This window comes from Glycine soja, chromosome 17 (assembly GCF_004193775.1).
Source record: "Glycine soja cultivar W05 chromosome 17, ASM419377v2, whole genome shotgun sequence".
Classification (NCBI taxonomy): Eukaryota; Viridiplantae; Streptophyta; class Magnoliopsida; order Fabales; family Fabaceae; genus Glycine; species Glycine soja.
In genome coordinates, this window is record NC_041018.1 from 7,634,002 (window position 1) to 7,649,314 (window position 15,313).

Sequence of the window (15,313 nt, forward strand, 5' to 3'; positions counted from 1 at the left end):
TCAATGGCTAGATCAGACCACGTGAGTTTCTGTGGACTGTGGGAAACCTTCAAAACAATAAATTTCATCGGATTTTTGCTGCCAAATTTCAATTCACATTGGTTAGCATAAATACTTTTTTTTTTTTTTAAGGCGAGAGACTACAAATTTCTTCAAATATTGGATTAAAAATATTGAATTAAAGATTAATTTTATGTGATATTGATTCAAAATTTTTTATACATAATCAAAATCAAACACGAATTCTCTTACTAGATATATAATACTCAATTCTCTTACCAGATCATACCCATATACATCTTTTATATGATTGTATCAATTCTTTAAATTTCTCATTAAGACAATGATTAGACTTTAGATGGAATTTTATTTTTAAATTTGATTTTTAAAAAAAACTAAATATCTATTAAAAGAATTTTTTTGTTTTTTATTTAAAATTTTATATTCCTGTTCTACTTTTTAATCTAAATATTTATTTTTGGTTAGACATTAACTATTAAATCCTGTAAAGATAACAAAAATTAAATATATAAAAATGCGATAAACTAATATTATTAACACTCCTGATTACGACGTGGGTACCTGACGATTAGCACGTGTAATTCAAGTGTTTTTCATGTTTTCATCCTTTAGTAAATTGTTAAGCAATAAAATTGTTAACTCTTATAAGTACTTAAAGAATTATATTTAATTAGTTGATAATGTAAAAAAATTTATACTAACATTATAGAAAAAAATTAAATTCACTAAATTAATTATAATACATGAATCAAACAAAAAGTTGCTATGCCAGATAAATTAAATTGATGTTAATATACGTTTAAGTGATAGCAATGGTATGATCAATGGTTTCTCTTATCTGAGAGCTGGAAGAAAGCCATTGGATTCGATCGCAATACAGATAACAACGAAGCTAAAAAAACAAACGAGTTTTATGTATAATCAGTCGCTTTCTTAGGCAAGAGGAAACGGACAAAAACTTAAAAAGAAATATTTTATTTTTTGGTGGAAAAAGAAAGATTTGTTTTAATAAACATGAATTTGGAGGCGGAGAGAAGTGAACACGTATGGAACACGTATGAAACATCTGTGGGCTATCTCAAGTTATAATATTTTTCGTCTTCTACTCTGACTTTTTTTTTTTATATCTCACCTGCTCTGGTCCATTCCTGCTTCCTGCACTATAGTCTCCACTTCTACACGCCTCATTGGGCCACCTTCACAGGCCATGGATCCACCATCTCCCTTCAATTTCATATTATAATACTTAACCCTAAATCCCCCAAAATAATAATTTTTTTTGAATCAATGTATCTTTAGGTGGAAAGCCAAAGATTATTTCTTATTGAGGTTTATTTTAAAGTTTGATATCTCTCAATAAATAATTTTTCATATATATGAATCAAAAATCGAACTCATAGCTATATGCTTAAAAAATAAAATTATTTATCAATCATATCACACCATATTAATATACTTATCAAATCAAGACTAAAATATTGTTTTAATACACTGGAGTTTTACTTAGTCAACGAAGAACTCTCCGAACAAGATGAAGGGAGAGAAATCATATTGGGCTGCTTTCGGAAAGATTAAAAAGGTCTTATGTTGACTCATGGTCTGAACTTAGATCTACATTTTGAGGCTATTGCTTTCTGCACCTCCTTTATGCCTTATGGAATGATAAATCCGAAATGTAAAATTACATATTGGAATGCATTTATTTTTTGGCTTCCAAAATGACTGAAAGGTAAAAAGATATTCTAGAAAGGATGCAGAAAACAACTTGGAGGTGCAGGAAGTAACAACCACATTTGGGCATTACTTTACACACCCAGCAAATTACTGTTACACCTAGCACAAGATGGGCAATTCTAATACTGCCCTTTTGTAAAGCTGATACAAATTATAAATTGGTAAGTTCAATACGGATTGACAATCCGTAAGCCCACTATTGATATCCATGCAATAATTGAACCTGTGACTTTCGCATTATTAACACGGCGCTCTAATCAACTGAGTCAATAGGCCAATTACGTTATAAAATAATAGTCACAACAAAGATTGCACCGTAGGAAAGATTGTAACCCACCCTAAATAGTGTATCACTCGACAAACCCGAGTACCCCACTCAATGGTTACAAGAAATGATAACATTCTCACACAAAGACATTTTTCTCTCAATAAAGTGATTTTGTTTAACAATTTATCTTCTCACACACTCTCTCTTTATATGTTGTTTTTCTACTAATTCTCTTTTCTATTTATAGTGAAGATTGTCACCAACTATAGTAAATAAGTTCTCCTGAAAGTTGAAACAAAAACAACTTTCAATGCATCAATTCAAATAATCTTCATCTAGTAAAATGTAATTTTTCCCTTTGCATTTAAACTACCTAAACCTTAATGGCAAAAAAAATCAATTCCTAATGTGTATGCACCTTATCTTTCGGCTTGAAATTCTACAATTCTCCCTCTCAAGCCAAAAGAGAAATATCATTCAATCAATTTGAAAGTGAACAAACTTCCCATCCAATGGAAGTAACTCCCAATACTTCTATAACGTTAGGAAACTTCACTTTCTTCTTCACTTTGCTTTCATGGTTCCTCTTGAAGGCTTGTCCATCCAAATAGCAAACGTTACATTTATTTTTCTATTATCGCAACACCAAGTGTCTCCCTCTGTACACCTTGCATCCCCACTTTGAACCAACATATTTTAACTCTCATGATGTCTTCTCCCCCATCTCGAACCTTTGTGTGCTCCCGACCATAGCTCTGATACTACTGCTAGGTAATCAATGTTTTCACAAATAAAATTATCCGTACTCACAAATGATCATGAGAACACAACAAAGATTACATCGTAGAAAAATAATAACAAACACAATAATTTAATGTGGTTCGACACCTATTGTCTACGTCCACAGAGCCGTCTCAAAAAATATTTTACCATCACAAAAATGATTACAAGATTGTAACTCACCCCAAATAGTGTATCACTCTACAAACCCGAGTACCCCACTCAGTGGTTACAAGAAATAATAATACTCTCATACAAAAACATTTCTCTCTCAACAAGTGACTTTGATTCACAATTTCTCTTCTCACACACTTGTTAGTTGCTATTCATAAGTTAGCTTGACATTAAAAATTTGCAAGGAAATAACAATGCACCTCCAATTTCTAGTTCTTTTTATAGAAATTGTACATATTTTTTTTATTGGGTGATTTCATAGAGTAGAAAGTCCAATTTTGTGACCTAATGTGAATCCAACTCAGTTTCAGGCCAAATAAGAGAAGGTTAAAGTTGTTGATGACTCGCTTAGCGAGGCAAATTGGCTAAGCGAGATGCATCTGCTTAGCGAGGCATCCAGCTCACTTAGCGGATAGGAAACCCTAGGAGAGGATAAGTCAGAGATCTGCACGTCCAGTGCGCAGCCAGCTTGCCCAGCGAGGACGTTGTCTCTTCTTGTGCTTAGCACGCCTATGTTCGCTTAACGGATTTTCACTTACTCTTACTTAGCGAGACATGCTCGCTAAGCGAGTCTTCAGAAGTTGAAGAGTCTAAGAGCCTTTAAAATACTGAAGTTGGCAGAATTTCAAGGGAGAGCCAGAGAGAATCGGTTGAGAACGAGTTTTGAGCAGCAAAGAGAGCCTAGCTTTAGGAAAAATAGAGAGATTTAAGGTTTAGAGGCTAGAGATGACATTCTCCATCATCTTCTTCCAATTTCTTTCACAAACAAAAATAGTTTCTTTCTTGTATTTTTGAAGCTTTGCTTCTAATGGAAGACTAAGCCTCTTTGTTGGAGAGTTACTACTAAACCTCTTGATGTAATACTCTTACTATCTATTTAATGTTATTTGTTTGTATTCATTGCTTCTATCCGTACTTATTTTACATGCTTGTGGCTTGATCACTCATTTGTATGTGTAGTTAGGCTTTTTAGTATTGGGAAATGCTTTAAAACCTTAGAATTTGATAGAGCAAGCTAGAAATCTGTATGTCTAGGAATGAAGTGCAGTGATCTAGTTCATTTTACACTGTAGGTCTAGTGCAACTCTTTTAAAACAAATTTGTTGAGGAATCAAGAACAGAGGCTAAAGAAATTTAGACTCATTCATGTGAGGAATCATGGTTTGAGTAATTTCTCAGTGTAAGAACACTAGGATAACGTTAAATAGAGAAAAACACATTTTATACAGCAAGAGAAATTCAGTAGGACACTCCCCAACGCTTTTAACTTGATAGTTGTCATTTTTTTTTAACTTTAAATATTCTGTTTTTGTTCAAATAGAGTTTATAGTACAGAACTCAACATTTGCTTTATTTCAAACCTCATAAGTGTTTACATACTGAATATACATTGTCTAGGTGAAATAAATTCACTATGGATACGATATTCAGTTTTACTGTTTTATATACTACTTGTGCGAATCGGTACACTTGCCGATAAGCGAACAACACTCTCTCTTCATGTATTGTTTCTCTACTAATTCTATTCTCTATTTATAAGGGAAATTGCCACAAACTATAATAAATAAGTTCTCTTGAAAGTTGAAACAAAAATAATTTCCAATGCATTCAAATAATCTTCATATAGTAAAATGTAATCTTTCACTTAGCATTTAAACTACCTAAGCCTTAGTGATAAAAAAAAATAAAATTTTCAATATGCATGCACCTTATCTTTTGTCTTGAAACTTGAAATTCTATAACTATTTACTATTTATCTATCATTGAAAAGTTAATAAATTAATTTTTGAGTCACAATGTTAATGGTACCAATTATTCATTAACTCTTACAATAACTAATATTTATATTAGAAAAATTAATTACTATTATTAAGGATAAAAATAGATTAAATTACTTGATGGGAGCCTATAGTCTGACTTATATTAGGTCCAGACAGACCAAATTTTTTCATAAATATATTAACTTCACTTGTAAACTAAATCTTTCAAAAAGGCACTTAAAATTTATCACAAATTATTTTTCACAATTCTTATCTCATCAACAAAGCAAATATTGCGAATATGTATCAGATAAAGTAAAGTCCAAGGTGATTTTTTTTGCACTATTTTTACATTATATCTTTATATTTTATGGTTGTCTTTTTTTTTTAATTAAAAAAATGTAAATAATATTATTTTTATAATCACACAAATTAATCGACCTATCTTTTATCTAAGTTGCTGAAATAAAATTTAGTCATTTTAAAATGTAAAAATAAAAAAATAGTAAAAATGTAACAAATTCATTTTAACTTTTTTCAATAAAACATATTTTGGAAACAATCAGAACATAGTCAAATTCTATTTATTAAATTTTATTTTAGAATGATGTAAAATATAACAGTACATGTGAGTGGTCCACATAAGACATATGCAGAAAGTTCGACTAGAAATGGCACTTTTCCCCTTGATTGTTCAAGTTCAAGCTCCTTGGACTTTCTAGCTGAAGCTACCCAATGTTGAATTGCCTAGTTTGTCAGGAAACATACATACCTACTGCAGTGGCGTGTTGACGGTAAAGATTAATTAGATCTGTGTCTTACGCCCACAAATTAAAAAGTTATTAACAGTGTAGATTTTTTTTATGATAATATTGAAGTTATTTAAAGGATACAAAATCTTCCAGTCACAATTATGGATAAATTATCACTAAATTGAAAATATTCAATGAGATATAATTATTAATTTTTCAAATTCTAATATTGACGTGACTATTGATCATAGAACTTTTCAAATTACCTTTTTTAATGATATATTGAAAACAATAATTTTTAATGGTAAAGTTTTAATAACAATATTAATTTATGATTAATAATAAGATTTTAATGGAAAGAAAAATCATTTTGATGACTAGGTATTTCTAATATTATATCTAAACAATTTTTTTCATTTCTATATATATATATTATAAAATTAATATTTTCAGATTATTTTCTTCACTATTTTATTATTAATCTTTTCTCTCTTCTTTTTCTTATTTTTATAAGTCTTGAAGTCAATTATAACTTATATCAGTAGAAAATATTTACTTTCTAACATTTCTACTTGTAAATTCTATTGTTGTCTTTTCAGTTTATTTTCTTCTTACACTTTTAGAATTGTTATAATATAAAATGTCAAATAAAAAATATGAATCTCGTTTTGAAAAATTAAAAAAAGAAAAAAATTAAAAATTTAATTAAATCTCAATATATTACTCTTAATAAATTTGTTATTATTCATAAAAAAATATAAAAATAAATATAATTGATGAAAAAATATAAAATAATTACTAATAGATAACATTGAAAATAGTAATAGTTTTAATTTCAATAAACAACAAAAGGATTTCCAAGCAAATATTTTATTAGAAGAAAATAATGAACATAGTAATATTCCTAGTAAAATTTTTAAAATTATTTATGATCCAAGAAAATAAAAAATTATTAATAAAAAATTTAGAGATTAAATGATAGAAAAAGGTCTAATTAGACATAACAATTCACATTTTTCAAAAGATAAAAGTAAATATATTTTAATTCATTTTTTTTTATAGAAAGTTTGCATTAGACCCTAATTTATCTAGATATAGCCATCCCATACTGTGTTGTTGTGACCATTAACAAACGATCCACTTATCCTTATAACCACTGCTGTTTTGGATGCTATTTCAGTCACTACTCATTAATGACATATATCTTGAAAAATGTAACACACATTCCAATTTCAACTATGCCATTTATGTAAGATGTGATAATAAAGACCAACAAATTAATCACTAATATTTGTCTATTAAAAAAATAATTAAATAGATGCTCCTAAAAACTTCAATTTCAACATGGAATGCCACTTTAAAATCAAATAAAATACTTTTAAAGTGAATTTATTTATACTTCAATTTATAGGTAATAATATAACAATTACAATATAATTTATGTATCTAAAAAATGGTTGAAGGAGAAGAGTGCGGTGGTGGTTGTTCTAGTGCCTCTACCACGATGAAAAATTCAAGATGCACGTTCAGAATCCAATCCACGTTTCAATTTGGTAGATGCAAAAACACGGTACAAAAAGGGCATTAGGCCCGTGTATGTTGTGAATAGGAACTTCCTACTCGATACGAAATTACCAAAAAAGGAAGGAAAGAAGATGAAGCAGCTCGAAGCTGAAGAAAATGCTGATTCAGTAATGTTATTCAAACTCTCCATTGCTAAAAAAAAAAAAACTCTCCATTATTATGCCAACTCTAATAAATTCGACTGGACAGGTTAAAAGCACAAATTTATAATAAAAAGCGAAAATGCATGGTGTTTTGTTCTTTTCTTTTCTTCTCTTTTTTTTACTAGCAAAGCATGGTTCATTGCTTGAATGTTCAACGAGTTAGAAGAAGACCATTTCCCCCCCAAATTATTGTCACCCAACGTGTTTAAAACTTCCAAGGACAGCTCTTTCAATGGACCACAACTCTCTCCAAGACATATCTGAAAAGACTGTTGAAAATTGAAATCAAAACCCGGAAAAAGAACCATCGCAGCATGTATATAATATGGTCCTCCATCTGGACCAAACTAGCAACTCATAAACCTCATCCACGTCCCTCTTTCCTACTTTATAACTCCCTCCATCGCACTCCATCACACATTGCTGCAATGAATGCACAATTTTTTAAGACTGAATACGTTAAAGTTTAAAGAGTTAGGTGTGTTTGATTTGTATTTTTATTTTATATTTTTATTTTTTATTTTTTATTTTTTAAAAATTGTTTTCATTTTAAAAGATTAGAATTTTGAAAATATGTTTGGTTTGACTTCTTATTTTTTATTTTCAAGAAATAAAAACATTAAAAATGCGTTTTTAAAAGAAAATGTATTTTTAGATTTGCTTAAAATTACATTCCTTACCACCATGTTTTCATTTTACCTAAAATGAGGTTCCTGGTTTCAACTGAAAATATTAAAAATGAAATTTTATTGTTTTCAGTTTTTGATTCGTCTGAGAAAATATTTTCACTGAAAGTGAAAATAGAAATCCAACCAAACACATTTTCATTACCATTTTTCAGTGAAAATGAAAACAGAATTATTTTGTCTAAATTTTAATGTACGAGAAAAATTGTAGAGTTCAAGTCAAAAGATAAGGTACATGTATATTGAGAATTTGATTTTTATCACTAAGATTTAGGTGACTTAAATGCAAAGTGAAAGATTACATTTTACTAGATAAACATTAGTTGAATGGATGCATTTGAAGTTGTTTTTGTTTCAACTTCTAGGAGAGCTTATTTATTATAGTTAATAGCAATTTTCATTATATATAGAGAAAAGAATTAGTGGAGAAATACAACACATGAAGAAAGAGTGTGTGAGAAGAGAGATTGTGAAATAAAGTCATTAAGTGAGAGGTACTGAGGTTTGTAGAGTGATAGACTATTTGGGATGAGTTATAATCTTGTAATCATTTTTGTGATAGTAAAATACTTTTTGAGTCGGTTTCGTGAATGTAGGCAAGAGATACCGAATCACATTAAATTCTTATGCTTGTTATCATTTTTCCTATAGTGTAATCTTTTGTGTCCTTATAATCCTTTGTGGGACGAATAATTTTATTTATAAGAGCGTTGATTACCCAACAAGAAATAAAGTAAAAATGAAGATTTTTCCTACTCACTCTCCCTACTCTTTATATGCATTCTTCCATTCTACACCATTTTGATAACTCCTAAAATAATAATTTTAATCCCTTTCTCAACTTGACTCCATGACCTAGCTAAACATTGTATGTTTCTCTTACAATCAACACAAAAAAGATAGAAAAAAAGAAGAAAAGAAAAATAGCTTGCTTTGTGTTGTGTGGACAACATATTTTTCCTGTTTTGCACAACGATATAATATAAAGGCAACGATTATCATGGGCCAATAATTTCCACTATTAATTGGCTAGCAAATTGCAACATTCCTTCTGTAATGCTAGTTAATCATCATCCGAAACTTTTGTTACCCCAAAACACACAAATGGCAAGTTGGAGACAAATATGAAGATGCCAACGTGGACTTGATCTATTATATATATCTAGCCAAGTTTTATCCAGGGTCACAACTTTCAACTTAAAAAAGTGCAAAGTAAGCGAAATAACACAATTAGTCCCCACAGGCATGAAAGGAGATGGCAGCATACCCTCATGCTGATGTTTAAATAAGGTGGGGTCTCACCTCTCAATTTGTCACACTTCCTATCAGAGGGGCAACCTTATACAACCAACGATTGGTTCGTATAATCGTATTTCCTGACACAAAAATATTGACACTGATTAATTTAATGCTCTCCCAATTAAAAACTCTGTTTTGATTTTAGATATTATTATTGTTCAATCAAATTAGTGACATATTTTTTTTTGAGAGATAATTAATGACAGATATGTTACTACGGACGAAAATTCTAGATAAAATTTATTCATTTAATTCTAATTCACAAACAACTCGTTTTTTTAATCTGATCTCTTAGTACTAAGTTATCCACTAGATTAACTAAGTTGAGTCACTGACTTGGATAGACTGATAAATGGTATAGTACAACATCCACTACTATGCAAAAAGTAAAAACAATAACAGTTACAAGCTATTCACCTGCTACCTTGTTCTTATATTTTTCACCCACAAAACCACTTATTTTTTTGGGTCAAAAGACTAATGTTTGTAGACTATCTATAACTTTTAGGGAAAAAATCAGTAGATATCTCAATGCTAATTGATATATAAAAGAGAAAATGATTGAACAGAGATGTATATGTATATAATAAGTGATATAAACTGATTTAAATAGAAAAAAAATAAAAGAAGTATTAAATGGTTGACACCTAAAGAGAAAAAATGATATAAGAGAGAGAAGTAGTGTATATATAATAAGTAATACTGCGTCATTTAAAGAGAAAAAATAAAAAGTATCAAACAAGTTTTTTTTTTATTTTCATCAAGAATATTTCTCATTTGATAGTCAAAAATTATTTTTTTGAAGTGTAATTTTGTCTTTTCCAACAAATAAGTTTTTATAAAAAAAAAAATCGATATATATAAAACACAAGTATCTTTTACGAGAAACAATTCTGTTCGAATTGAATTAAATTATTGTAAAACATAAATTTCTAAATATTTAACTTAATTGCATATATTCAAACTCTAGATGACTAATTACACTCAGTAATAATAATAAGTGTTTTCAAACTTTTATTTATAGGGACTTATTCAAACAAACTAAGCATGGAGGAGGAACTGTTACATAGTACCAATAAATGGAGTTAGGTTAAATGATAGCACGAGCTAGGTAGACCCATTGTTGAGGGATCCTAGCCACACAAGTTGGGGATGGTATAGATTGAACAGCCATCTACATTACTTTGCCGACCTACATCCACATATTTTTAGGATCAAGGAGAGAAGGCCCTATTGGTTGACCCATAAAACTCTAACCATCAAGAATACCATACGATAGAATTTGTTTTTAATTAATATTACTGTTCTAATTCTAATGACGACCCTGTAGAGAAGATCCACACGTAAGTCCCATTCAACTTGACATCTCTCTTAAGGAATTGAAACGAGACAAAATTCACATGACCTGCAGAAGCCTCCATTGGCCTGGTCTGTTTAGCTACATATAATAGTCACCATCAAATTCAAACAATGAGCGTTTTCAAGATTGTATTTCAAAAATGGTCTCCTTTTTTCTTTTTTATTTCTATTGGCCAGAAGGGTTGAACATAAAATGGTTTAAGAGATATACAGGAAATTGGATTTGTTGCATTCACACAGTCATAAATCTGGACCGTTAAATGAAAATCAGACGATTCATATCTGATATATGAGTTAAAGTCTGATCTTTATCGGACGGTCAGCGTTAATAGACCTGAGATTAGCATAAAAACACGGTGGACTAATAATCACTATGTGGACGAATCATGGGTGCTTCTAGGAGTATGAGGGGGTGGGGTGGGACATGCTTTTGGAAAGCTTCTCCCTAACTTTACCTTCACGCTCACCATCATGCAACTATGACCTTTTGTCAATAGTGTTGTCCACTTGTTAATCTAAATTTTGTCTCAGCTTGCGAAGCCCTATTGTCCATACCAAGCTAAAAATATATGATGACAGTTTCAACACACTCTGCATGGTTTGTTCATGCAATTACCAACACCTCCGGTTTCAATTTTTTAATCGAGTTGGATTGATTGCCATCATTAGCATTTCCATTTATGTTGTAACCTTATCTTTTCAATAAGCCATTAACTAATTAATTAGACAGGAAACATAGATGAAATGAGAACATTCAAAACAATATTTTTTTTTATTTTTTTTTTTTATAAACCACAAGTATCCTAATCCTGTTCCAGTCTTGAGTGACAAACTCTCCCCCCGAGTATTTAATACTATTACGTATCCAAGACATACAAAACAATATTAGTGGAAAGGTTGGTTATTAATTTACTACTTTTAATCAGACATATATATTTGGTTTTACTACTTTTAAAGAGAAGCCTTCTTTCCCAGCATAGAAATGAAAGGAAACGAAGAAGGACAGAGGTAACGGTAGAAACCGTCAACATCAACATTAATGCAAGGTGAAAGGAATCAGGAGAATGAATGGTTGCTTTCATATTTTCTAGACCTTTCCTTTTCTACCAGAAATTACATTTCTCCCGCTATAAATGCGATTATGTTCACCTCTTCCCACATTATACAAAGTGTTCTTGATCAAGTATTCTGCCACCTGCAGCATCCCAAATCCCTCCTACATAACCATATTGAAGAATAGGATAAATATAGAATATAACAAAACTTAGACATGGTATAAAACTTTACTTCATATTTCCACTATTCTTTATCTTAGTTTTAAATTAGTATAGCTCTACTTTCATTAGTTGGTTTTAACATCACTGAGAAAACTGTTATAGGAAGAAGCACAGGTGCAGGTATGGGAAGGGTACGTAGATTGGAGGAACAAGCCAGCCATAAAAGGACATCATGGTGGCATGCTTGCTGCTTCCTTTGTTTTGGGTAAGTACTGTCTGACCACACTTTTCTTGTTTCTCTTGAGTTGTTGGTCACAATGTTATGATATATAGGTACGTAATTGGAAACCAATAAATCTTTTAGCTACATATATATAATTCTTTTAACTATATTTTTTTCTCTTTCACAAAATTGCTATATTGTTTTTGGTATGCATGCATAACATGTTTCCTAATTTTTCCCACATGGCAAATTAACCACAGCCGCGGAGGTATTGGAGAACCTAGCATTTCTTGCCAATGCAAGCAACCTTGTTTTATATCTGTCCAAGTTTATGCACTTTTCACCATCCACCTCTGCCAACATTGTCACTGACTTCATGGGAACAGCCTTCCTCCTTGCCATTCTTGGTGGATTTCTAGCTGATGCGTTTATCACCACTTACTCCATCTATCTCATAAGTGCTGTGATAGAATTCATGGTAAGTTACCATCATAATTAAGCTTCTATCTTTCCCTTTTAGTGTCAAAGTTAGTACACTAGCTTTGCAGGAAAAAAGCTTCAAAACTTCCAAATTATTCGGAATAAGTGTTTGAATTAACACTCACGTGTCAATAATAAAAAGTGAAAAAAGAAAAAGAGAAGCTAAATTTAGGGTGAAAAACCTTTTACCACCTATAGATTGTACTTCTAGGTAGATAATTACCCAAGAAGAGAGGAATCTCCACGGTAATCAATGATAATATTGATTACGGTCATGAGACAAACCACATGGTCAAGATTTTGATAGACTTTCACTTATGTACTACAGTACAAGTATCCCCACATGATGGGGCCCTTTTTCCATCCTCAACCAACTCAAAAATTAAAATAACAGAAGAGAAAGAAAGACAAAAGAAGCATGATCATTATTTATTGCGATTAGATGCCGGTCACAAAACTGGAAGCAAGGTTCAATCATGCTTAACCATGACATAATTAACCCAGGTTCTTTGAGTTAGCATACCACTATTCCTCAGTATAAAACAGTAAAACAAATGAACCTCAAATTGAACCAATTTTCAAAATAGTTTCATCATATCATATGAATGATTTATCAAACGTCAAAATAGCAACTTCACCAAAGAATAAGCATGCCATGAATAGATCAAATATGCTAACTTTTCACAAATAATTGAAGATCAAATAGAGGCATTTTCCTGCTGCAGTTATCAAGATTATAATTACAGATATATATTTTAAACGTGAAACTACTTGATGGAAACATCAGGGTTTATTAATGCTCACAATACAAGCTCACAAGCCATCACTGAAACCACCAAACTGCGTAATTGGAAACACCGACAGTCCATGCGATAAAATCCATGGTGGGGACGCAGTTATGCTGTTTGCAGGCCTCTATCTAGTGGCTCTGGGCGTTGGAGGTATAAAAGGTTCTCTTCCTCCTCATGGAGCTGAGCAGTTTGATGAGAACACTCCAGAGGGAAGGAAGCAGAGATCTTCATTTTTCAATTACTTTGTTTTCAGCCTGTCTTGTGGAGCATTAATTGCAGTAACTTTTGTGGTATGGATTGAAGACAACAAGGGATGGAAGTGGGGTTTAGTGGTCTCAACTGCATCAATACTTCTCTCCATTCCAGTTTTTCTTCTTGGCTCTCACAAGTACAGGACCAAGATTCCAGCAGGAAGCCCCATCACATCCATGTTCAAGGTATACTTAATTAAAATAAGTATTCATTTGCTCCTTATACTTGTCTCTTTTTTAAGTTTTAGTTCCTACTCACAAGAAAACTGTAATTTTTAATTCCTAATTAAGCATGCATAAAAGTTAAGTCTTGGTCTTAATTTCTGGCGGTATAGAATCACTATAGAAACTTTCTTACGAGGTGATAAACTGCTACAAAAAAAATGTTTAGGAGCTAATTATAAAACTTACTATTTTTGCTGTGTAGGAACTAAAACTTAAAATGAAAATTAAGTATAGGAACCAAACGAGTGCCTGTTCGGTTTGCAGTTGTAAACGTAGTAGCATGCATTCCAATACAAATTCAATGGATGGATAAAAGTGAAATGAAAGCAAAAGTTAGGGTCCTGTTAGCAGAATGACTTTTGTCTCTAACGTAATTTTGTAATGGATTTCCAAACATACTCTGAATCGTTTAAACAATTAAGTAACAACTACTAAAAAATATGGGGAGTTGACTAGTAAAATAAAATGCTAAAGAAATTTTGAATTTGCTGTGCTGAAGGTTCTTGTTGCAGCAATTTGCAACAACTGCAAAGCCAAGAATTCAAGCAATGCTGTCATAAGCATGACTACAGGTCCATCTCATGCAACTGAAAGGAAAGATGGAGAGGAACAAAGTAAGACTAGAAAAGAGGTTGTTCCAGGCCAAACTCTAACCGACAACCTTAAATTCCTCAACAAAGCAGTGATGGAACCAGCAGTTCACCCAATGTTAGAGTGCACAGTAAAGGAAGTGGAAGAGGTGAAGATTGTGGCAAGGATTCTTCCCATATTCATGTCCACCATAATGCTAAACTGTTGCCTAGCTCAGCTATCTACCTTCTCAGTTCAACAGTCAGCCACTATGAACACCATGCTTGGTTCCTTCAAGGTCCCACCAGCTTCTCTGCCTGTGTTCCCTGTCCTCTTCATCATGATCCTTGCACCACTCTACAACCACATCATTGTCCCATTTGCAAGAAAAGCAACCAAAACTGAAATGGGAATCACACACCTACAAAGAATAGGGACAGGCCTTTTCCTCTCCATCGTGGCAATGGCTGTGGCAGCATTGGTGGAAACTAAGAGAAAGAAAACTGCTACAAAGTTTGGTTTGTTGGACTCACCCAAAGTACCACTCCCCATAACATTCCTTTGGGTGGCATTGCAATATATCTTTCTTGGTTCCGCTGATCTATTCACTTTGGCCGGCATGATGGAGTTCTTCTTCACAGAGGCACCATGGAGCATGAGGTCTTTGGCCACAGCACTCTCATGGGCCTCACTGGCCATGGGGTACTTCCTCAGCACTGTTCTTGTGTCCACCATCAATAAGGTCACTGGTGCTTTTGGATCACACACGCCATGGCTCTTGGGTGCCAACTTGAACCATTATCACCTCGAGAGGTTTTACTGGTTGATGTGTGCGCTCAGTGGACTCAACTTCGTTCATTTTCTCTTCTGGGCTAATTCCTACAAATACAGATGTTCAACTAAGCCTGGATAAACTAGCTAGAACGTACAAACCTACGTACATATATACTTAATGCGTGTTTGGATATAATGCTAAAAGTATTTTTAAGAATTTTT

At 31.9% G+C, this 15,313-nt stretch overlaps 1 protein-coding gene across 1 annotated transcript; it reads left to right on the forward strand.

Moving 5' to 3' along the window:
• The first annotated feature begins 11,742 nt into the window (after positions 1-11,742).
• Positions 11,743-15,308, forward strand: LOC114392987 (protein NRT1/ PTR FAMILY 4.6-like). Its single transcript, XM_028354245.1, has 5 exons — positions 11,743-11,833; positions 11,940-12,042; positions 12,261-12,478; positions 13,268-13,708; positions 14,247-15,308. The coding sequence occupies exons 1-5, from the start codon at positions 11,831-11,833 to the stop codon at positions 15,228-15,230; spliced, it is 1,749 nt and encodes a 582-aa protein (XP_028210046.1). The 5' UTR covers positions 11,743-11,830; the 3' UTR covers positions 15,231-15,308.
• The last annotated feature ends 5 nt before the right edge of the window (positions 15,309-15,313 follow it).